Raw genomic sequence first — 25,686 nt, forward strand, 5'->3', positions numbered from 1 at the left:
AAACCATTAGTTATTTACTTTTTTTCTGTTTCAGTTTTGATGACTTCATCAGCAGCCACAATTGTCCTAACTATAACATTCAAATAAGGCAATGACAAATAGGACCAACGACTTTATACGAGTCATGTATGATATGTGCGTAGGAGTTTATAGTCATCCCTGTTTATTTGCTGGACAACATTACCTTATGTAAAGTCTCTCTAATCCTTTTTGATGGATTAGAGTAGGCTAGTATGCTTTAATAAATTAGAAGGCTGCTTTACACACATTCAAAATAAACCATAGGATGTCCCTCATGGACTGAATAAGAATAAAAATGGAATGAATAAATAAATGAAGATGTCACAGTAGAAAAAGTCTGAAAATGCAACAAAGGTGCAAGAATCTCATTGAGCACCAACTACATACTGCAGTGATTGAATGCATGTCTGTCAGCAGAGTCAAGACTTCATTTCAATGCTCTAACAGATTTGCTGATTTGTTGTCACTTTCATTTGCTTCACTATTTCAATTTTTTTTATTTGTTTATTTGTATTTATTGTTGTTGTCGTAGTGTTAAATGTCTATTACCTTCAGTCCACTACCTTCATATACCCAAGTCGCACAAAATCATTCAGTTCAGTTCCTGTGCCACACGGGGTCGCTAGTGCCTGCCAAGTGGCGCAATCAGCCGGACATGTCCGATAATAACTTTTAAAGTCAATTATTATTCTACGCAGAGGGTAACGATGTCAGTGGGAAGCTACATTTAGAAATGGGAAGTGGGAATTTTGCTTAAAAAAAACCATGCTCTGAAAATCCTTCATCTTGTTTGAGGATGAACAGTTCTTTAAATAAGATGACCTTGGTTTTATTTTGAACTTGATTTGGTAAAATTGTAAGATAGAAATCAGTTTATGGTCAACATCATCAGTGGGGTGTGATGTTCCTGAAGCGCCATACGCCTCCCTGTCTCTGCCTGTGGCAGCTATTGTCACTCCTTTCTTCCTCTGCTTCTCTCAACGCGCATTGGACGGGCCGACAGTGCGTAAGCTCCACTGAAAGTGTAGCCTGCAGTCTGTCTACATGAACATGGAAAGATGAAGACTTGAAACCGGACTTTCACATAATATATGAACCACCTGGTGCCAAAGTCTAATTAGAAGTGACAGCTGCCTACTTGGCTCCCCGAACGGAGACTTTGCGCGCTCTGCTGTGGCTGCTGCGTGCCGCTGGAGTTGCGCTCCGGACTTCACAAAACGACAAGCTGTGGATGTATGCTGACCTGTCTTGCGACTTGAACTTTTCCACTTTTATACAATTCATCACACATAATGCCGGGCGGGAAGTGCCAAAGTGCCGGACTTTACTCACGACACAGCAGACAACTTCAGGAGCCTGATGATGCGGAAGATACAGAGCAGACAAACTGACCAACCACGGAGAGAGGATTGAATACGTTTTCAATTTGATTTCTTTTTCCGGGATAAATTGATTTGAAACATTGGCAATCACTATGCAAATATCTCCAAACAGATGTTTCATTGTGAATTTAAGCATTTTGTGAGTCCTCTGAGCGTTTATGCCTCCAAAAAAATGCTGGAAAGAGTGATGCAAAGCTGCGCGCAAGTTCTTTCTCCTCATTTCTTGAATTTTCCGGAGAGAATAAGTATATAAGATAGTACTGAAAAGGCTTTTAGAATTGTTCACTCGAACTATGATTGTTCAGTGTTTACAAATGACTGAACGAGACATGACATTTTTACTAGAAAAGATGTGTTTTTACTACCGATGCTGCGTGTAGGATTTTCTTCTTCGACCTGAGAATACACATTTTGGAGAAATTCTAGTTTTTCTGACGTCTCGAAGAAACATGTTGCATATCCTTGTGCTTCAGTCGTTGGTGTTACTTTTGGGAGGTAAGCACAATTTCAACACGTTTGTCTTCTTGTCCACCGTTTCAAATTAGGAGCTGTGCTTTACTCACAAATAATATACAGGTGAAGTAACCAGCACATGCAGCAGGTCTCCAATTGTGGCTTTTTGTCAAGTATATATCCTATGTGAGATGTACGGGGATGCAGGGCAGGTAACATCTTGTGAGCCACTACTAGGTGAAGGTGTTACGTCTGCTGTCTGAATATTTATGTTTCAGAGAGTTCTGTATACTGCATGACATCTAATTTACTTACATTCCCTGACAAGAATTAGAGTTTAAATGTGTTCAGTCATATATTATGTATGAGTCAGACCCCATTGCAGTGGCTTTGCACCCGTACAAGGAACCCAGAGCAGCTCTGGCCTTAAATAACATTATCTCATGAATATTTCAGTATGACAAGGATTCTCTTGTGCGACAGAAGCACTGGGGATTTATCACCTCTAGGCTTGTCAACTTATTACACCAAAATTCACCTCAAAGCCCATAATTATTTTACAGGAAAAGTTATGACAGTTGCAGAGGGAAGAAATAATCATAGCTCAAATCACAAGATGACAGCAACAGTGACAATCATGGTGAATGATAAACAAACACCTATTTTTGGCAGGGACTTCCCTCCACATGAGTTCTTGCTAAAACTCTTTGTCCATGACACAACATCAGTCAATTAGTTCTGCAAGGAGGAGAACAGCATTTGCTTGCCTTGCAGCCAGGATATACAGATCTGAGGTCAGTTGGTGGTCTGGCTAATGAATCCCGTCTGTCTTGTGGGGAAAGGGTTTAACCTGAAATGCTATTTGGAAATTTGATCCAGTTCACTATTGTGAATAGATTTTCCAGATATGTCGGGCTTTAGCAGCTTTCTATCTGATCAACAGATGTCTTCATGTCTCTGGTTAAAAATATTGGAAGCATTTGCAAATAATCTGTAATATAAAGACTGAAAATATTTTTATTTTTTTTAGACAGTGGCAATACAATGCAAAGAGTCTCATATTAAGGTAAAAGCCTACAGCCAATCATGTATCAGAATTTAAGGTCACACTTTGTCAGAAACCGTCTCCAACACTAAGCATTCTCAAACTGCATCTCTCACATCCGTTGTGCGTGTACACCTTGATAGTGTTTCTTTCTTGGAGCTCAAAAAGGAAGACTCTCATTTGGCAGCACCAGCGCCGACTTCCTGACTAGGAGTGTGCGGTAATGGTGTTTGCCATATGCCGAGGCCCTCTCAGTAACCAGACACTGTATGATCCTAATTGAGCGTTGTGTGTCATAAACCTGCAGGACACAGCTTCTCACTGTGAGTGGTGATGGAAATTGATAATACACTCCAGGAAATGAGAGGATCAGATCAATGGTTGAAAAATGTCTGCACAGCATAATGAGACCATAATTAGAGAGGGAAATTTGGTATTGTGGTGTGACTGATTCTATACTTTTGTTTTTAGGAGCATAAATATTTTCAGGGTAGAGAGATACTAGGCCTGAAACATTGCTTCAAAATCAGTTGAATAAAATGTCTTTGTGATAAAGTGAAGACAAAGACTTATTTTCTTGATTCTTGTTGTTCTGGGTTTTGTACCCTCATGGTTGAAATACACTTATTGTAAGTCGCTTTGGATAAAAGCGTCAGCTAAATGAAATGTAATAATGTAATGTAATAAAAAGACTAAAGGTCTTTTTCTGTTTTCAAAGAATGGGCAGTATTCCTTTATGTTTTAAGCAGTCTGTCTTTTCTTTTATTAATTGAAGCCGCAAGGTGTGTTCCAGTGAGACACCCGGGTGGGATTCCCGAGAGGAAGATCCAATCTTCCCTCCATTTGTCTTATCTTTGAGCTTAACAAGATCCAAAAGGGGATCAAGTACAGATAGCCTTTATTCTACATCTTTAAGTACTAAGCACACAGCCCATGCTGTCTCTTGTCTCCGCCATGTGTCTATCCGTATGCGCCTATATCCCCGCCAAGGGGATGTGACTTGTCCTGTAGAATTTTTTAGGGGGAGAACACCCTGCAGAGATTTTAGGCTCTTTCATAATGGAGAGTTTTTATCTGTAATTGTCTTCACAAAGACCCACTGCTGTGGTCTCTCACCCCAGTACTGTGGCATACTCTCAGCTCCACTTCTTTTGCCCCTGGCAGTCCTTTAAGCCTTGCAATTCATGTCCTTAAGCAAGCAAGGACGAAGAAATGATAGGGGTGTTATACTGTGTGCACAGAAAGCACAGACAGTGTGCATTTTTAAAACTCCCTTTTGGGAAAGAAAAATCTCAACTCTGCAAAACGTGTTATTTGATTGACAGACTGATATCATGTGTCTGTTTCTCATTTATGTGGCTGAACATTGCGTAATTTAATTTTAACTATCTGCTGGGCTGTTGCTGTGGAATTAAAGACAGTGATCAGTCAAGCAAGAGGCCTGATTTAATCAAAAGTCCTTTTTCGTTTTAACTCGACACAACTGTATTTCATTATGCTGGACGATTTTAAATCAAATTCAGGAAGTCTCATTGCGAACTTCTAATCCCAAATTCTATTTCAGACCTTTGATAGCTCATCAATTATACTTGTATCAGGAGCATATGGTCGTTAAGATTTAAATGAGTCTGTACATCAAGTGAGTTTATATTGGGTAAAGACCTATAATGTGGTGTTGCTGGTTTGTTGGCGTTAATTTAGTTATAGAGTATATTTACGGATCAGAGAACATGAAAAGAACAGTAGAAATTCCTGGCTGTGTGGTATTTTTATCAGGGCTATGTTACAGCTGCACTTTGAGCTCACTGTGCTGCACTTCTGAGATTTGCGACGGAGGACACTGATAAAAAGAGGCATATTTTTCCCTTCTCTCAAATCCAATTTGGCGTGGCCTGGGTGGCTTCCGTAGTTTACCTTCATGGAAGGAGAAAGGAAAGGGAACCACAGTGGCAGCTCGGCGTAAGCCGTGGTTTGAACTTCTCTGCTGTTTAATTTACAACCATCACAAATGTTTTATTCTGTGTTTACATGTCAAACTGTGCACCTTTTGTTTGTTTAATGAGCATTTTATGAAACACACCGAGTAGGTGGACTCATCTAAATCCCTTGTACTGCTCTTTCATGCTCATTATACTTAGTGTGTGGGAGGCATACATTGTAGCTTTCCAATCACCAAGTCAAAAGAGGGTTTTTGCCCTGTAAATTTGTATAATGTCCCATAATATTTCCACAAAGCACATCTGCCCTGTGTTAATTGGCTCTTTGTAATTGCGGTGAGCTCACATTCAATTTAATCTCATTTCATAATTAGGGGAGGTGAATGGAGGAAATCTGTGCAAAAGCTTAAAGAGAGAGAGTGTGTGTGTGTGTGTGTGTGTGTGTGAGAGTGTGTGTGTGTGTGTGTGTGTGTGTGTGCGCGCGCGTGTGCATCTGTCCGCCTGCAGGAGGGGCATCATTGTAATAATTGACAAACATGCTGATGCAGTGTTTGTGCTCTCTCATCAGTGGATAGTTGTGTCTGAGCAGAGGACCTCCTCCTCCTCATAAATCTGTTGACCGAGCTCACATCCAGACTGTCTGCTCGGTACGAGGTGTGGCGCAACACAGGGGCAATACCAGAGACCAGAAACTGCTTGTGTCAGGCTGCAGACTGTTCCCAAGTCAGTCTGTGGAACTCGGGCTGCATTGAAATTTGAATTTAGTTTGGGGCTCTTTGAGGTTGTACTAATAACTAACATTAGCGTGCTAACATGCTCACAGTAACAATTCTAACATAGTGATGACAAACAGGCAGCTTTACTGTATTTATCATCCAGGTTCAGCATGTTAGTATGTTAACATTGACTAATTAGAAAGATGAGTTGCTACTAATGAGAATCTCATGAGTTTACATGCAGGTGATCATAAAAGCAGGAATTAGATCAATCAAAATTTTGGCCTGATGATGGCACCAGAGGGAAGGTCAAAAGAAACTACAGTTCTGGCTCACTGTCATGGCACAACGAACGCATCCAACATAGACTGTATATCAAAACTGGATGTAGCCTTCGTGAGGCCACCCATAGGAGCAGATTTGAAGCTCCATCTCACCTGACTCAGTGTTCCAGCTAATCCAAAAATGTGCAGTGAGGTGGTGTGTTGGTGGAGCTGAGGAGAGCTGAATGCTGAAACAAGCACCATGGGGAGCCTCTGTCCCCTTGGTGCAGGCAGCTAGTCAACTAAAAGGGCACCCACTGGTTACTCAAAGAAACCCTGGTCCTGATTATGCTTGAATTCAAACATATAATACATTTTAAATGGGAGAAATAAACAGGTCCTCCTCGTTTACAGATGTCATGATGTACCGGTTTGTAAACGGGTTTACTTTTGCTGTAGAGTTGGTCATTTAAAAATGGAGGGGTTTATGGGGATTAACTTGCTTTTGGGGCCAGCCTCAAGTGGCCATTTGTGGAACTGCAGGTATTGGCACTTCACATTGGCTTCATTTTTCAGCCCCAGAGGGTGCTTCTTGGTATTCAATTTAATTTTGTATCCAACCAATAGCTGTTGAAACATTAAACTCAAAACCACAGATGTCTCCTTTTTGTTGGACTAGAGAAAAGTTGAAGAATCACTAAAGTCATTTTGATTCATCCTCTTGGTGCCATTATTTCCTGTGTAAATGTCTGTGCAAATGTATCAGTTGGATGTTTAGATATTTGACTGAACAAGTGAAACCTTCGACCTACTGGTGGGGGCTTACTGTATAGAGATTCTGAGGATCATAAAATTCATCAGGACTCATCCTCTGGGGACCATGAATGCCTTTACAAAATGCCATTGTGATCTAATCTGATAGACATTTAACTCAATGTGATCACATAAGTCATTAAGATTCATGAACATGATGAATGTCTGTAGAAAACTTTTAGAGCCCTACGTTAGTTGCTCTTAACTATTACACAGCAGTAAAGTTAGTTTTTTTTATTTGCTTGTAATTGTGAAGAAAATACGTGATTTTCAAAACGGCAGCAGTTTTCTGACTCATGAATACATGCCCACTGCTCAGACATCTTAACAGTGTTGTGTAATGATATTTTATTCCTCGCTGATAACATCCCTTAAAGAACACCATTTTTATACTGCGGCCTGTTTCCTTATTGTAAAAGTTGTGACAATTTTTATGAGAGCTGAACAGTTTTATTCTGCATGAAAGGAGGAAAAAGGTATTTTACACTGAAAGCAAAAACAATATTCAAAAACACCAGACCAAGAAGTGGATTACGGTTTTATTCATTACATTAATAAAATGTCATTAGCCTGGGAGCTTTCTCTGGAAACAAAAACTGCTAAGACAGCATTCCACAATATTAGATATTTATGTAATATATCCTGCATTAAGGCTTAAACAGTATGAATACATTGGATAACTTTATTTCCTTCCAAGCACAGATGTGAGGACAAAAGTAACATGAATGCATCATTGGAAAAACTTCAACAAAACATTACTAATTCAAAATAAATATTATTTTGTATCATATTTTCATTTTCCAATCACTTATACTATGTTCTGTTTCTTTCTTGTTTCCCGTCAGCAGAGATGCATCCATAACCCAGTTGGTTATGCATCTTTGATTTGAATAATTACAGGCAGGCGGCTGGACAAAAGGCTGTCACTATACATCTTAGGCAAAGTAGCACTCAGTAGTGTGCAGAGCTGTCACTGCCTATCAGAGGCATCAGAGCTTAATGCATTAGAGGCAATGATCTGACAGGTACATATTGTCAGGGCCCATTGACTTCTTTGTGGTGTGGCTGATTGATTGTTGAGATGATGTAAAAATGGGAGTCGTGCGCCTCTTTGAGATTCAGAGTGGTGCACTCATGCAGTAGAATGCTGAACAGCAGATTTAAAACTACCATTGAATTTTAATTTTAAAATATATTAGTTTTATCCCTTGAGCACTCTGTTCTGTTGGTGAATAATCACTATTGTCTGATGTGGCTAGAACAAGACTGAGGAGTTTGTTGTGCCCTCGCCTCTGTGACAGAAAACCAATGTACAGCTGCTCGACGAATGAATTACGTTGGATGGAAAGGTGCTTCTGACACAGCACATTTTATAACTCAGAACAAAAAGTGTTAGCCTAGCATAAGCCTCTGTTGATATATATATAAAAAAAAAAATCTGCTGTAAGAGATCAGCATATTTATTGTCTGTGAAGCTACTCAGGGCTTTCTCTCCAGTGTGACATCACAGATTAACATTTCAGATGTAGTGACTAACTTTTACTGAGGTTTGTTTCTGTTCAATAAATGAACCACGTTGACAATGAATATGCCCCTGTCTCATGGTTTCACTACCAACTTACAGCTGCTGTATTACTATTTAATGTATTTGATAATATCTATCAACAAGTCACTAAAAAGTAAGAATGGAGCCAAAGGTATTTTGGAGTAGTTTGGAGAGTGAAAAAAAACCTTAAAGACAAATTGCAATGTACGTACTGTAATTTACGGGGAAAGAGAGTTAAATTCCATCTGAAATGCACGGTACTCGGTCGGGGATGTAAAATGTGTCTACAGCATCAACATTTGTTCATCGACCAAAACTCAGTTAAACGTAAACAACCTGAAGTAGGCTTTGACCACCGGCTGGATGGCACTCGGTGAAATTGGAATCCCAGTGTATGTGTGCGTCTCCAATCAGTTCTGACACATCAAGTGGTTCCTAATCAGTGAGAAAGTAATGGCCACCTCAAAGCACAATCAGTGTACAAGTTAGTCAGGCTTTAACTTAATGAAATCCCTCGAGTAAACTCAGCGAGTCAGCGTGACTGTATTCGTAGACAAAGAGCACAAAATTCATTTTTCCGTGCATAAACTTTATGGATTTAAAAAAAAAAAAAAAAGAAGCTTTTCCTGATATTTATTTGTTCTGATGTGCAGCTACAGATGTGGCAAGGACTTGTTGTCATTTTGCCCTTGCTGTGCCGGCCTCTTTGGCTTTTGGCAGCCTAAAGCGCTCATGCTGCTTTTTTTTTCTTCCTTTCATGACATGGAGCTGATGTCGAGGGAGGATTAGAGATGTCCAGTCACAACATAGACAGTGCGGCAATAGTGAATCATTGGTCCTGTGGTGCTCTGTGGTGTCACCGTGCCCAGCAAGGCCGACGCTGGCTGTTAGCACGTCCTGCAACAGCTCATTCTGAATCACTATCTGCGTCTGCAGATTCTCCTCTTAACCCCGAGGCCCTCAATTTCATACAAAATTGGAAAGAGCCACACCAAGCTGAGACAGAATGACCCCGACGATAACGAAGGATTAGACTAACAAAATATTACAGTTTAATTCAAATTGGGAATAGAACTGTAAAAGAATGTTAATGAGTCACTGAATGCTGTCATTTCCACCTGATCAGAATTTTGATTAGTTAAATCATCACTTTATTAACGCTGTATGGCTTAATGCATGGCAATGTTGCTTAGCTGAAATATCATACCGTGTACAACATATCTAACCTTTTACAGAAAGTTCATGGTTCTCAAAGGCTGAATCTTCATGTCTTTCAAAATCCTCTCGCTTTTCATCTAGCGCCAATAGCAGCTCAAAATGTTCCCTTGTTCAGTGAAATATCTAATCGTCCACTGGATTAATTGCCATACATTTTTTTTTTAACAAACATTCATGTTTCTCAGAGGATGAATTAAATAATGACTTATGGGAAATCTATTGGCAACAAATAAAACAAATTCATGTTCTCCTGAGGATGAATTGCCATAAAGTTCCCTTATTTTTCATTTAGTGCCATCATCTGGTCAACCACAAAATGTATTCAATAGTTTATAACCAAGTACATGCAAACTCAGCACAGTCTCAGCTGTAGTTTGTGTTAAATGCTAACTAGCAAATGTTAATACGCTAATACACTAAACTCACAATGTAAACTTTTAATTATTTTTCAACAAGAGGTCACAAAATGTCATGAAGTGATGAAACAGTAATAACTTGCAGTTTACTTACTGACAGGCCTGAGGGTATATGTTGGTGCGAGTAATGGGTAAATAGTATAAAACTAAACTGGAGGCAGATTATTGATTGTGTTGAAGGGGAGTAAAACTTTAGATTTGACTCTAAATTATTTTGGCAGGCAGTGGATCGAGGCTTAAATGGTGGGAGTCTTTGCATCCGTCAAAAGCCTGGCAGCATTTTTTCTACAGCAGTAGGAAGTAAATGGATTTGAATTTGAGTAGTATGGGTTTGAATTTGTAACACTACTATCTCTCCCCCATCACTTGTTTTCGATTTACAGTGGTCTTTTCAATGTGTTGTGTTTAAAACGGTAGAAAACAGCAGCCCTCTCACTTCAACCTCCTCCACTCCTGGCTTGGATCCACTGACAATGATGGAGGCCTTGATAGGATTTTCTCAGAGGACATGCTAACTATTCCCTTGTATGAGCATGATATAAGCGCAAACAAGCAGTTGGCAATTGGTTTATTTGCCCTGCTGGGCTGCAGTTTTATTCCTATTGCTGTCTTGTTTCATGCTGTTTTTGTGCATTCTCGCAGAACCTTGAAGATTGTTGTGTGAAGGCCCTGTAATTAGATGTTCTTGGACTGTGACAACTGCTGAAATTCAGAGTGATGTAATCTGCGCTCCATCCTTAATTGCACATGCCATGTGTAGGATACCTAATTTAGCCCGCAAGAGTGAAGAAACCACAAAGCTTCTTTGGCAGCTTCCGCTTCCCAAAATCAGGATTTCTCTTGTCGAGTTTTATTTTTTACAGAATGTCTGGAACTAACACAAGCATATCGCTGTGACAGAATATGGGAATTTTTTTTCCCCACAAGCAGTGCTACCCTGCGTTCTTGAAGTAAGCATGACTGCTCCAATAATATACATGCCAAACGACAGGGAAAAGCCGTGAGAGAAAGTACAGCATGATTAGGATAAGCAGACGTATGAAACAACTGAGCATGTCAGGTCTTGTACTTATCTGGTCTTTTTAGAGACGGAAGCCAGGCCAGAGAAATATTCAACGTGTGACCTGCATGTCGACAAGGCAGCTTTTGTTCAAATGAGAAATACATCTGAGAAAGGTGGGTTGATCTCGCAGAAGGCAACCTCCTGTGAATGAAGACGGATGAGAAGTGAGGAATCACTCTGTTGCTGCAATATGACACAGTAAACATAAAGTCACCCCTGAGAAAAACACTGAAAACTAAAAAACACAAGTAGAGCTCCTCTCACACAAAAGCATACATGGTACATAGAACCTGAAAGCGTAGGATATAGCAGAATATCATCAATTATTTGATAAGGGATCTGGAGTCACACACAATTTCAGAGAGGGAACTGGGAAGTGAACTTGTGATTTATTTTGGGTCTATCTCGTCATGTTGTAAGAAATAGAGCTATGCTGTAACAATTGGGCAGCGGTGATGCAGAGAGTATCAGGAGCAGTGCTGAAGTAGGGTTTAATCAAATTAATGGCAGTGGTATGACCGAACTGAGTGTGCACGGTTACATGCATTCTGGTTAGAGATTCACCTACATGTCTCCTTTTATCCTCTCTTAGTGAATGAACAGCACTCACATCAAAAAGAACGCTATCCTAAGCTGCTCTGAGGCTGCTGTGTATTTTATTAGGTTCTTTTAGACTGCTCTCAATAATTTAATTTGAACCTAACAACCAGCAAATGTAGGGCTCACTCAAACTGGGTTATAATTTGTGGGTGTGAGAGCCAAATAGACCAATAACAGATGTTAGTTATAATCCAGACAAATCTGTATGATGTCAAGCTAATTATTTGCCGTTTAGACCACCAGAGGAAACAAGTAAGGCGTTATTTTAATGGCGTTGTCATTAAAATAAGGTTTGTTTTATTTTTCCCTCCACATGCTTTACAGCATGTAGCGCTGCTGCCACATGTAGCCTCCAGAGAGTGACTGAGCTGTCAGTTCAATGCACTGATGCTAAATTCTTTGGTCTAGAGAATGGGACACAAATTACAATTCTGCTTACAGCCTCAGATGGCTCGTGTATGTATGAAGGAAATTGTCTCTCAATGTTACTTCTCCCAGGATATCGCTGTCTTCACTTGTGCTCAGTAGCCACGTTGTTTTCTAGCATGTTTTTTGGGTGCACCCATAATCTATGAAGGAAAACAGATGCAATTATGCAGTTAGATGCAGCCTATTTTAGTCCTGGAAGCACGCTAAACTCAGCCGTCCTATAGAGGATGAATGACTCAGGAGAAGTAACCTATAAAGTTGATAAGGAATAGATGATAACATAATCAACCACTCGATTATTTACTGTTTTCCAGTAATGACAGAGCATGTGGAATGCTGTTTTATGCATTTCCTGTGTTATAATCAAGCAATTATAGTCAGATTTTTATCTTATCGTTATTTGAAAATGATATGTATTTTCTTGGTTTCCTCTGCCTGATATTTCTCCAACCAGACATTCTTAGCAGAGCTGGTGGAGGTTTTCTTTGGTTGTTGTTGCTGCAGACACACATTCAAATCTTTTGAGGGAAAAATCTGTGATAACAAATGTTTTCAAGTTAAGTAATGTTTGCATTAATACATCATGCTGGGAATAAATTTTAGGAGGTTGGAAATGTCTTTGTAGATTATTTCTCTCATTGTTTTAAATTCGAGCTTTTTCATATTGATGACGTTCTGGTTTTACTTTATCAAAATGAAATGGAGGTAAAATAATAAAGAATCATTTATCAGGCTAGTTTTCAGGGATAGTTGTGTTTTGCCCGTCATCTTACATACAGCTGTCTTTGTCTGTAAGATGTAGAGCATTGCAGGAGAAATCTCTCTTCTCACAGCTAAAGCAGCTCTAGAAGTAGAGAAATGATGAAGCCTCACTGGGCAAAGTCAGCTAACCAGAGCCAAAAGACAAAATGATCAGAATAAATGTGAGCTAAATGACCAAGTTGATTGGCATAGAAGAGTCTCCATCGAGAATAGAGGTATAAAATATATTGCAAATGACTAACTTCTCTTTCTCGTGCCTAATCCTGGTATCCATTATATTAAAAGAATAGCTAGGATGAACCTGACAGGTAAGGTGTATAATGGCTCACAGGGTTAATTAAATATGCCAAGACTACCTTACTTTCACTTTCTTTTTTCATAGCCAGAGTGTAAAGCTTCATATTGGTTGCCCCCTCCTTTCTCTGCTTTTCACAGGGGTTCAGTCTAACATTAGTTAGCCAGAAAAAAAACGTGCTGCTTTAATTTGGTCTATTGAGGATTAATTCTTGGTGTTTTTTTTGTTTTTTTTTAATCCTGCCTGCAGAGCAGCTCTACATGCAAGATATGTTTGTAGAACTAAAATTATAATTAGCTTCCGTTTCGTTACCTATTTTTCCAAAACATTCGAAAACCCACGTCTGAACAGTTGGCTCAGGAGAAATCGCAGAGTCTTCGAGGAATCCTGCACACTAACTAGAGTGCAGAGTGAGTTGCTGTCGATCACTGGAAAATAGTTCAGCTTGGCAGCTGGACAGGAAGGCTTTAAAAGGAAAATGAACCCTGCATTACTTGTTGGAAAGATTTCTTTAAAACAAACAGATTTGCACAGTGGTGTGGAAGCACGCTGCTTTTGCTTCTGATCCAGTCTGAAATAGAAACATTTCTCTCCCCTTGCTTTAATAGCTTTATTTCCGTTGCCCAAAAATAGAGCAATTTGTTCATGGAGTTAGTTGCCACTCTGACAGGTTTTAGGTTAAACTGCAGATTTAAAGCCGGTCCATCTGGAGCTGCAATAAAAGCTCTTTTCAGAAGGGAATGAGGCAGTGTGGGTTGAATGGACATTTCTTCTTCAGAGGGAAAGGGAACATCATATTTTTTGAAGGTCCACAGTATTAAACACGTGCAATTTATATATTATATAAGCACAGACCTTGCTTTATACACAGTACAGTAATGTCCACTGCAGAGCAAAATCTTACTAAGAGAGAGATGATGAAGGGAGATTTGTGTAAACATAAATAGACTACAGATACGTAGCTCCATAAATCATTGTCACATTAAGTTTGTGTTGTTACCTATGTGTTTTTCTCTTTTGTCCCTTCAGTACACTTAAGTGCAGAATGTGCAGCACTGACATAGGGAGGGACCTTGACCTGTTTTCAGAGATGGAAAGACAGCGAAGAGAGTCATATGGCATCTGTGCAGCGTGTAGCATCCACTGTTGCTTCTGTCATATACAGTGCTGAGATAATGAGGGCAAACACAAAGGTGCAACACGCATGTTTTTCTCAACTCGGTATGTAACAGTTCGACACAGTTTATATTGTTTAGCTACCAACTGCCATATCTCACATGACGGAGGTACACACACACACACACACACACACACACACACACACACACACTGAAATGTACCAACAAGACAGATGGTTGAACGCAATCTGTGGCTTGATGTGAAGTCAAGTATACAAACCAAAGACAATTTTTGTGTTTCTGTATTCGTTTCGATGTTAAGCACTCAAATGATTTTGCAGGCCATGTTTATTAGCCACGAACACCCAGCAGCTGTTTTCCCCATAGCGTGACAGTTCACAGACAGTTCGGCTGTGGCTGTAAAAGCACACAACAAATGTGTTGGTGTGTTTGTTTGCCCGAAAGCTCCGACAGGCTTATTTTATAACTTACCAGAAACTCTTTAGCAGTTTCACTTATTTTCCACCACACCAGTTCGAGCCTGCTGTGTATCTTTATGCATTGCCAAAGTGATATCATACAGTTTAGGGTTGCTATGAATTTCCTGCTCCAGTTTGGAGCATTTTCAAATTAAGCAGAGAAATTGTTGTTTTAGTTTTCAGCGCCATAGCGTGGATCTGAATCTGTTCTCCTCGCAGTCTTTCTTTGAATATGTTCATACCACCTCCAAATTTTGCTCGGCAGTTTCTCCTAATGCTCCATACTGAGCATGAATGTTAAGTACTGCCAGGTATTATCCAGTGAAGGTCAATTAACAGCATTATCTTTTGCAGTAAAAGAAAAGAAAAGTGTACGCTGTATTCATAAACACAGCGTAGCCATAGCAGTGTGGTTGCATTTATAGAAAGTCAGCCTTGTCAGGAGAGGTAGAATGTATCATCCTGTAAGTGGTGACCTTGGGGAGAGGTTTACCAGTAGGTTTGGGGAGATAACAGAGTTGGTGAGAAGGCACTTAAGCATGTGGAGACAGTATGCTACTCTTTCATTTACTAACTGTTTTTCACACCTTGCTCTAAATAAAGGGATTTGAAAGAAAATTTTGCCTCTCTACTGACTATACAAACTGATTTAATTAACTTACGGGTTTTACTGCTGTCATCCCCTGGTTCCTAAGCAAACGCTCTAAAGCCTCACAACTTCGGCTTGAAGAAGTTTTAAGTTCCAACTGTTCACTTCAGGGTTTTTAGAGTGGGCCGTAGTTGAACTCAAAAGTTAAAGTTTCTGGGCTTGAAAACGTTTTTTATTAATGTGTCTTGACCCTTGGAGGAGAGGACATGTTTTGACTCGATTCACACTCACTTTCATTAGCAGAGGCTGCTTCTCATTCCTCAAACTCATCAGAGAGACGCAGTAATTCATTTTAATGCTGCAATATCACAGACAGGCGTCACCATCCATTATTAAAGTCTCTTGGTTGTGTCTTAGTTTGGCTTTCTTTGGTCCCCTGATTTTACCCAATGTTAATTTGATTTGTTGGTGATCACACTGAGAAGAGAACTACACTTTTACTTACTTTGCCATGTAATTGTTGGAGGCTATAATTTCATAATTACATATCCTGTATTTTGTAGGTGGCCAAAAAGTCTTTGTTGGATTTGTGTCCACTTCTTCCTCTGTGCTTTCAGAGCTAACACACCATTAAATGTCCCTTTGCACTCAAGAGGAGGCCGACTGACTCAGCCCAAAGAAAGCATCTGTATTTAGCCTGATTTACGATATCGTTTTGCAATAAAGGCCAGTGTGAGGGAAACAGATTCATTAGGGAGGCCAGTTTATGTTTGAGAGAAGTCCGGAGGGGCCATGGGAATACTGATTGGCACACAGATATGTGCTTGTCTCATCCTCCCAACTAAAGCCAAAAGCTCTCAGCCCCTTTTCCTTCCAGCCATGTGCAATGGATAGCACAAGGGAGGCGTTGTCCTCTGCCCTCAGGATGCCCATGATACCCAGAGTTCTTGCCACTCAATCTGCAGTCGCCCGCTGTGATAACACTGTTACAGACATATCAGACCTCCTTGCAACACCTAAAGGCCCTTCTCAGCATCCCTTAATGACATCCCCACTGACCTTCCAAGCAACTTGGGTTCCTATTTTCCATCCACAACTTTACCAAATAGGCCAGCAGCACAGCATTGCAGTGTTTACTCTTCGTCGGTCGATACTCTAATCCCCGAGATGATGCTTTCTCTCATGAACTCAAAATAGCTCTTCCTCCTCCCCAGTGAAGCCACAGGCCCATTACTCTTTATTAGCTCTTAGCATCTTAAATGTGGCCATCCATTAGGAGCGGGGCAACAAACATCCCCAATGAGTCCCTCAGTAAGCTGCCAGCGCACGCACACACACACACGCACACACACACACACACACACACACACAAGCGCAGCAATTTAAACTGACTCTTAATCAAGACCAATTATTGTGCATTGAATTCAGCTCATCTCAGAGATAAAGAAGAGTCACCTGCAAAGCACGCTCCCTTTGAAGATTTCCAAACTTTGCATCGTGGCCGAGCCTCCCTCCTCCATGACTCTCACTTACTAGCTAGGCAGACTCCACAGACCTCTATGTGCCTGAATGATTTCTTTTCTATGGAGGCTGACATGAAGTAATACCATACTGTGTCATGTATTGATTCTTCTTCCACTGCCTCTTTCTTGAATTTCTTTCTCAAAAGCATAAATCATCTGCAAATGATCCTTGAAGGAAATATTGTATTTATTATTCTTGACGCATGGTCACAAATTCAATAGCCCTTATTAATTGATCATGGTGAGAAATATGTTATAGGTAATGCAATAGGACTAGAGAGCTTTCTCTCATTGCTCATACAGTTTCTAAGACTGTTCTGTTTGGCATTCATGGCAAAGTCCAAGACTGATTCAGGGTCACGATGAGGGTCAAAGAGAATGTAATCATAAACCTTGAAAAAAAAAAGGGTTTGTCTGTCATCTTTGCAATGTCATTTGCTGTTTTTTGTTCCTAGAAAGTCACATGTAGACGACCAATATCAGAGAACTTGTTGGTATGTGCTAATTTAAAACTGGATTTCTAAGCAAATCCAGGTATCATACTAACAGCAATCTTTTCTCGAGGACTTTGCTCATTGTTGCTCACCATCTGCTTTTCGAGCTTTTTGTCCTTGCTCCTTTATTTCTTGTCTGTCTTGACGTGTGTGATGAAGCAGAAAGACAGGCAACCGAGCAGCCAGCCACCAAGGCAGCCACTCACTACTGTGTCTACCCATATTATTACAGCTGGGAGTGGGCAGCAGGAACTTGGCCTCTCTGTCCCTGGTGTCCTCTATTGTGGCTTTTCATTTACTCAGCCTCTGAGTGTGAAGGTTGCTCTTCGCTCCGCCAGTCCTATTCCAGCTCTACATACCCTGGCGTGGCGCCCCAGTGGTAGGATGAGTGAGCCTGTATGAGGCTGGGTACAGGACGGGTGCTGCTTGGTTAGTTGGCGCTCATCGGGGACCTGCCTTTTTCTCCTGCACACCTCTGCACAGCCGTGTCTGACACACGCGCACACAGACAAAAAAAACCTTCTGAATGGTCACCTCACAAACTGGAAAGCTTAAATTGACTGTGTGCATCAGATGTTTTTAAGGGACAACCAGAGTAATTGGAACTAAATTATTTTGTAAGGGTATTACATGCTGCATGCTTGTACACTGCCTTAGAAACTAGATTACACAGAAAATAGAGCAGTGCTGCTGACAGATATCCCAAATCTATTTCCTCTGAGCGACTTTAAGCTTGTCTTCTGCTGAGCTGTGCGACGGTCAGAACTAACGTCTGTGCTTGTTAAGTCCCAGTCTGATTGCATCATTCAAGTACATGTAGTTTTAGGTGACTATTCAAGATCTGCAATTGAAGTGTGAAACCCTTACCTGAAGATGCCTAAACTGTCTATAGTTACCTCAGGCACCAACATGGCCTCAGAAATTCACTGGCTGCACTAACGTTCTGCATCTTCATTAAGGGCATTCACATGCTGAAGTTTACTAACTAACACCAAGTGCAAAGTACAGGAAACAAATTCGTTTTGAAATTATTCATTATAATTTAAAGAGTTTGACAAATTTGAATTTTTACCTAATCTTTGTACTGGATGAAAAATTCTGGGATTAACAATGTTTTATATTTCATCCTGATGGAGACATTGGAATTCAATGTCGTGACAACCGTGCAAGAGTTTACATTTTGCCCAAACCCAAAAATCTCAACCTGACATTGGTGCTGGAGGTAAAGCCAAAGGGTCACGAAAGTCATTTCAATGTTACATCCTCTGGGGACCAAGACGTGAGCTGTACGCAATGCAATGGATGTAGTCATAATTGTCTGGATGTGGAAAAAGATGGTTTCAGAAGAAGTCGGAGGATTACCAAAGTTATTAGGATTCAGCCTCTGTACATCATTCATATTCATACCAAATTATGAGCAAGCTATTCAAAGGCTGCTGAGATGTCTCATTGAAAAACAAAAATTTAATTAACATTAGCACAAGATGAAAAATCAGAGGATCAACAAAGTAATTATGATGAGAGTCTGTCAATACATCCCTAGAACTGAGGTTAAAAAATGTGACATCTACTGAGACATACTTTTATAATGCTCACTCACTTGCATCAAAATTACTCAACCACCCTTTGTTTTTGACGACTGCTGCAATCAACAAGGTCTCATCCACAAGAGGTCCTTTACCATGAGCAAAATGCAGCCTCAATTGTGTTTCCATAAAGAGGGCGTGGGTGAGGAATCCATTTTTATAAAAAATTGGAAATGAAGAAAGTGATTTAAACATTTCAATTTGTCTGGCTCAGCATAATGCTATCCTTTTACAAATTAATGCCACAGAATGGGGGAATTTAATTATACATGATGTGGATCACAAAGTGTATGCTGAAATTGACTTTTTTTCAGTTGAATTATCATTATTATTCTTTCCGTAGCCCAAAAGGAAATTAACCTTTTAACATTTTGGATTCGTACAACAATTACTGCAGTTTTTAGAACAGCTATCCCTCATTTGACTTTATTTTGTATGTTAGATAAATACTCGCTGGTTTTACTTTTTACTTTTGAATGCTTTATTTTTAAAACTAGAAGTGCTGGTAGTCAGCAGTGAGCAGTGTCAACGGTTACAATTACACAACGCGGCAATTTTTTTTTTTTTAACAAAGCTTGCCTGAAAAGAAGCAAAACTGACAACGAAGGTAACGAGAACTAGACAGTCAGAGCCATAGAGGGGCAGGTCTTTGCAGAAGAAAAACGAAGAAAAGTTATCCATCATCTGTTCAGCACAGTATTTATTATTATTGTGTTGCCTTTAATTAAGCAACAGCTTGCATGCTCAGTTCTTTTAAGAGTTTGTATCAGAAACAAATTGCTTTGGCCCAGTTCAGCATTTTTTCTAAGTGGAGAAACATACGTCCACTTGAATTTACATGAAGACAGTGGGCATGCACAGAGATTGCAGCCAGAAAGTAATCAGATGCATAGTTTACATGGTACATTTTGTTTTTTTTTGATCGGTTCATGAAAACGACTAAATTACCCCTCTGCAACTGACTAGAATTTCAATCAGTAGCCGGTCCTGTTAAATCTGAATGAGGTGTTAATGTGGAGCAATATTATTCTGTTTTGAGCATTTAAACTATTTTCAATCAGAATATTAGGCTTCATGTAAGCTATTCCTCTTTCTTTGTATAGGTCCCTGTAACATGGGACACTTATGTACCCCATTAGACTTTACCTGGGAAGTAATGACGGTGTCCCCCAAATACGTTGTTGCATCATGTCCGGCCTCTGTCACAAAGCAATGAAATTGGGTGGAAAGTTGGTGACAGTTGTTGGGGCCGAAGCACGGAGATGGCCCACACAGATTGCAGAAAAGCAGTATTTTATTTAAAAGGAGTGCCTTGAGCAGTATTTTCCCGGGGGTCCAGATATCGGAGTTACACCCAGGCTGCACAAAAAAATAAAGAACTGCTGGAGTTTGAAAAGTGGGTTGGTGCTGTATTTTTCAATTTCTTGTCCCAGAACAAAGGAGCGAGTGATTCATCTTGAAATGGCTTTGTATGATTTATTAATTCCAATCCATAACACAGGCTTACTGATTCCTATTATTTTGGATTTAGGTTTGGAGATTTCAAGGCTTTACTTGGCTTGAGATAGGATTATTTTCAGTTCACTTTATAAATTCTGTCAGTTTCCAGGCTCTGTTCCTTCAAAAAGTTTACATGCTTATGCCTCTTCTAGGCGAACTGACTCAAATATTTGTTGGTAGACAGACACTGAAATTCACTGCAAGGACACAATTAGATTTGGCTGTTTTTCTTTTAAATAAAACATTGGTTAAAGGAAATGTTAAATTACAGGCGAGTCAAAGAGATTTAAACCTAGCTCATCACTGATTCTGAGCCCAGTTCAGTAATTATTACACGTACTGCTCTGTATGCTCTTGACACAGTAGGAGTTTGGTGCAGACATACCAAGGTCCTAATTTGTATTGGATTTTCCATTTTCTGTCCCATTTGCTCCTTTCCACTAGACTAGCTACTCATTTTATTAAGAGATGACTGCGCTCTCAGAGGTTGTTTGTACACAAGCTGTGCCTCATTGCTTTTCTTTAAATATAATTCAAATACTTGGTTTGTAGTTTATGCTCAGTAGTTTGTCAAAAAGCGTTTTTTCTCGAACAAGTTCTTGCTTTGTATAATTTAGCTTCCCCTCCTTGTGCACTTGTGTTGTAATTGTAAGTAATTGGTGACTCTTTCATTTTGTCTTGTTCTTGTTTTTTCTAGATTGCTGTAGTAAAATACGATAAGAGCAGCCTTGCAAAAATTTTACAAATTGTCCAAACTTTTAGAAATGTTCTATGGCTTGGATTACATGGATAATTAATATTTAATAAAAACATTTCAATGTGTCACCCTAACCCTATTTCGCGTATTGTTGCTGCACAGTATAAAATGTGGAAGTCGGTAGTTGGAAATCCGTCACCTAACATGCAATGTTTCATGATTTATTAATGAGGAGTGAGCAGTGAACTTTGCAATCTTGCATTTCCTTGCTTGTGTAGAAGCAGAAGTGTGAGCTCATTTTAATCCTTTCTGTCAACCGTGAAGACAATAAATCACATTTGAACACAGAGCGAGGTGCTCAGTGGAGAGAGCTCTCTGCTTTTACTTTACTTGAGTCATGAGGGTTCAGCCATTACAGTAATGTTTTTACCCAGGAAACCAGAGGATGAATTTGTTCCTGACTTTTGTGTTTTTGGGCTCTAAAGCTTTCCATTGCGAGCAAGTGTAATGTCACGTGTATAACAATGCCTCATGTCAACCATAGAGACAAAGGTCCTGCTTTTTCAGGAAAAATATAACTTTTCTGTGATGTTCTGTTGCACAGAAGTCTGTGTTGCCTGTCGTAAAGACAAAGCTCAGATTGGCACTCAAAAGCAGCTAAGTGATTGTTTCAGTTGGGTCCAGTTCTGCATATGGTTTGAGGTTTTGACTCTTTGCCTGCGACCCCACATCTCTCAATGGGACAGCTGCAGCACTGAGGTCAAGAGGAGTACCATGAATCACAAATCCTCGCCCGATTTGTGACTTGTTAGAACATTGATTTACAAGGGTGATCAGAGGAAAGAAATCCTCCAGCAGCTAGCAAGATGGGAGTGTGCTGAGGGAGTGTAATCATTGAACAGATTGCTCTTGAGAAGAAGGTCACAGCCCACTCTTATTGTGATTAAAATCCTGCTTATGCGTGCTGCACAGTTCCTCAACCAGTACTGCCATACAGTAGGTTGTAACAAAGGAACGGTCAGTCTGTCCTGTGTACTTGTTCTTGGGCCTCGGAGAGTAAAACTACACAGTGGTTTTAATTATGATTATGCCTGGAGTCTGTTTGATGAATAGCCATAATGAGAACATCTCCTCCTTGCATTAGAACTTCCAGAGTATGTGCTACTGATAAATTGAGAATTTGATGCTGCATTTTCCTAAGTAAACACCTTGGGTCCTGGTAATAATGTAGTTGAATTGTTGCTGCAAAGTCCAGAAATATAAATAATAAACAATGATTAGAAGTGGGAATAAATGTTTATAAAATGTGTTATTTTTTTTTTATTTTTATTTTTTTATTTTTTTTTTATGAATTAGTTAGTCGCTTCATTGTTTCAGCCCTACTTATAAATTGCAAAGCTAGACAATGGAAAATCTCAGCCTCAGTAATCTTTCCGGATGTGTCAGTCTCCTCTTTTTTATGCTTTTTAATGTACAGTTGCAACACACAACCACATATGTAACTCTGCAACCTGCAGTAATTCACTCAATTTGATTGCCAACAATACATACAATGGAGTGAAGCAGGGATTATAAATGGCGTGGAACCATATGTAACATCCTATTATGAATAGAATACTACGCTCTAAAGCTCCTTTTTCACTCTAGGTATTGGCTTGACTCGACTCTTTAGTTTTCCATGAGGCAAACGTCGTGTAAAGTAGAAAGAACCTGGTACTCTTTTCGGTATCACCTCCATTAAGGTTCCAAGTGGGCTGAGCCCATACTAAAAACTGACAGTAAAACACTGCAGACTGGTTGGAGTGAATTGTCCCAATCACTGCGTCACTGTGAGTGCAACACAGGACATCCTGCAAAAAACAACCGTTTTTAATTAGCCAAACAAATGTAGCATCCAGAGTTTTTTTTACATTCATCAGACTGCTCGATTGATGTCAACTCACAAGCCTATGCCGTGGTCAGTGTAGGAGGATACCTTTTGTATTTGGTTGCCATAGAAAGAATCCAGCAAGTCCGTTTGTCACGTAAAAGATGATGTCACAGCAGTTTTATGCGGCATCGCTATAGTACCAGTGCTGCATTAAGAGGGTACTATTTGCAGTGGAAAACAAGATCCACAAGAGTACCAAAAGCGAGTATAGTAGAGCTGGTACCGGCCGTGAAAAAGAGGCTTTACAGGAATTTAGTGAAATTAGCTAAACTTTTCTCATTAAGTAAATGTATAAGATCTGTTGATTTCAATTTGGCTCTCCTTGAAATATTGTTTTTATTTTTAGACCACTTCAAAACTTGCCATGTACAAATGTACTGCTGAGAGTTCTTTCAACTCGGTGAATAAGCAGATGTCCCAGCATGCATTTTTTTCAGAGTGAAAACTCTCCAGAGAGCCCTCTGTTTTGTAGACTGAAAAAGAAAATATTTATGGTAACTTGCTGTGTGTCTTCAATACATATTAAATTAAGTCATGGTGGTTTCTTTCTAAAAAATAATGAAAACACTGCTAATCTCGATGAAGGTCGCTGAATTCACTGAAAATTTAACGAGGTCACTGCGAGCAGCCATTCACTTTGTCTTTGCACACACTCGGGTGCTACGTGGCTGAGACAAGCTACATCAAATGAAGAATTTATTTTTTAAATGTGTCTGAAATATATGACAGCATAACGTCACCATTGTTCATTTACCTTAAAATCTTGATTCCTAAAATTTCTTTGGACTAATTACTGAAAGTTCATTTGATTTAGAAGATTTTGCAGCTTGTATTGATTTACATGTAGGAGTGTAGTGATTAGTAAACCTGCCACAGTTCTACATTGATAGAATACTGATTGAGTCCTGTATTTTTTACTGCTTCAAATTGTTGTCTCCAACTATTAGCTTCTAGTTTTTCTTAAAGACTATCTTTATCCATTAAGTGTTTTTTGGCAGAGACAGTTCTAAAAGTGATTCTATGGTGTGCCGAGCCTGACTCAGCTTTTCTCTTGTGTTTTTCAGTAGCCGACTGTCGAGTCTTGGAGGGATTGCAGAGATACTCCTCCATCCCCACATACCTGCCTGTCAACTATCAGCTGCTCAATGCTGACTTGGCGTTTTTCCTGAAGGAAGCCAACCAGGACTTCATGAGGAACTCTAGCCTCATGTCACGGACTGAGCCCTTCTTCATCTACCAGGCCAGAAGTTTGCCCTCAGTGAATGCAAGCTATGGGCCTCTCTCTGTGGAGCAGCCTGTTCCTTTAGAGCTCCTCCAGAGCCCGGGGACCTTTCCTGCCTCCTCTGTGTTTACCTTCAACTGGAAGGTGCAGACCTTTATCATGAATACCCAGATTCACTTGGCCAAGCCCAAAGTCCAGGTGTTGTTTTATGTTGCAGGCAGGGACTGGGATGACTATAGTGCCATCGACAAGCTGCCCTGCGTGCACATGTTTGCTTTCCATGAAACCCAGGAGGTTCGCGGCACTTGCCAGCTGAGGGGGGAGCTGGGGCTGTGTGTGGCTGAGCTGGAGCCACTGGCCAGCTGGTTCAGCCCGCCAAGCATTGTGCCGGGACGCCAGAGGAACCTGGAAGTGTCTGAGGGCACACCAGTGGAGCTCTACTACATTCTGCAGTCCACAGAAGCAGGAGAGTGCCACTCAGAGGAGTCCAGAAAGGACAACTTCATCCGCTCCAGCCAGGAAGGGCTGTTTGGTTCCTATACTTCCACACCACTGAGGAGGATCGGTGGTGTGAGGCTCTACCAGAACCCCACTGAGCCCCCTCTTGCTGATTACAGGCTGGATAATAACTTCATGGTCATGGTGCCAGCCACACCCATGAGACAGAGGGAAACCATCTCTGCTTTTATCACCATGTCAGCCTACTCTCCCGTGGAGATGTTCACTCTCAGGTAAGAATGTATTTTGTTCTGTTCCTTGATTGAATGTCTGGCTGCAGACCTTTTCTGTCCATCTTAGATGATGGAATTCTACAGTCTACTGTCATTATAGTGTTTCTTAAAGATGTAGGCAGTATCCTTACAAAAGTTTAAAAAACAATATATGTCCACATTGAAACACTGAAACAGCAGGAACATGCGTAAATCTCCTCTTTCTTCTCCTGCCCTGTCTGGGTTTGGCTGGTTACACTTCGTTCTTTCCCCTCCTGCTGTGCACAATCACTAATGTTGTGTTTCATTACAATTTATCTGTTCTCATTTACATGTTTTTTTTTTTTCACTCTATGAAGCCAAACAACTGAATGAGTTTAAAATAATCATTTGATCGCAGCTCATAAATGCCACCTGTAAACCACAGCGAACAATAATTGCTCTTCTGCTACATGGAGTTGATCAAATCATTATTGATTGTGAGGTCACCTGACAACATAAACATAAAACAAAGGCTAATGACAATAACTTTGCTGCGTGATTGGCTGTATTGGAATTCACAATGCGTACTCAGAAAGAGTTGGAGTAGAGCTGGTTTGTTAACTGCACTGCCATACAGCACACAACCAATGTCTGTGTTGACATATTGGAAAAGGGCTCTTTATTGTCACCGGTATTAAGATGGGTCTGAAAAAGAAGTCAAGTAACTCCTGCACACTGTAAATGCTAATGGAAAATTAATTCATTAACTATTTTTCTGGCAAGTGACCTTCTCGGAAATGTAATGTAAAAACACCGCTTTGCCATTTAGGGTGATGTGCTAGACTTTCCTGGATGGAACCAGTTACCAAATAAACCGAGAGAGACTCCAGGTCGCTA

At 40.1% G+C, this 25,686-nt stretch overlaps 1 protein-coding gene across 2 annotated transcripts in view; it reads left to right on the forward strand.

Annotated features, from left to right (window-relative positions):
- The first annotated feature begins 944 nt into the window (after positions 1–944).
- Positions 945–25,686, forward strand: part of LOC138191853 (transmembrane protein 132C) — a 125,330-nt gene continuing 100,588 nt past the window's right edge. Inside the window, exons 1-2 of one of the 2 annotated variants that reach the window (XM_069138905.1) lie at positions 945–1,898; positions 23,940–24,828. In XM_069138905.1, the coding sequence (XP_068995006.1) occupies positions 1,853–1,898; positions 23,940–24,828 (935 nt within the window). In that variant the 5' untranslated portion in view covers positions 945–1,852. The remainder of the gene's footprint in view (positions 1,899–23,939; positions 24,829–25,686) is intronic. The other variant, XM_069138906.1, reaches the window with a different exon arrangement.

The sequence above is a fragment of the Embiotoca jacksoni genome, unplaced genomic scaffold (assembly GCF_022577435.1).
Source record: "Embiotoca jacksoni isolate LCO1_2020_lvr unplaced genomic scaffold, fEmbJac1.0.p SCAF_8, whole genome shotgun sequence".
NCBI classification, from domain to species: domain Eukaryota; kingdom Metazoa; phylum Chordata; class Actinopteri; family Embiotocidae; genus Embiotoca; species Embiotoca jacksoni.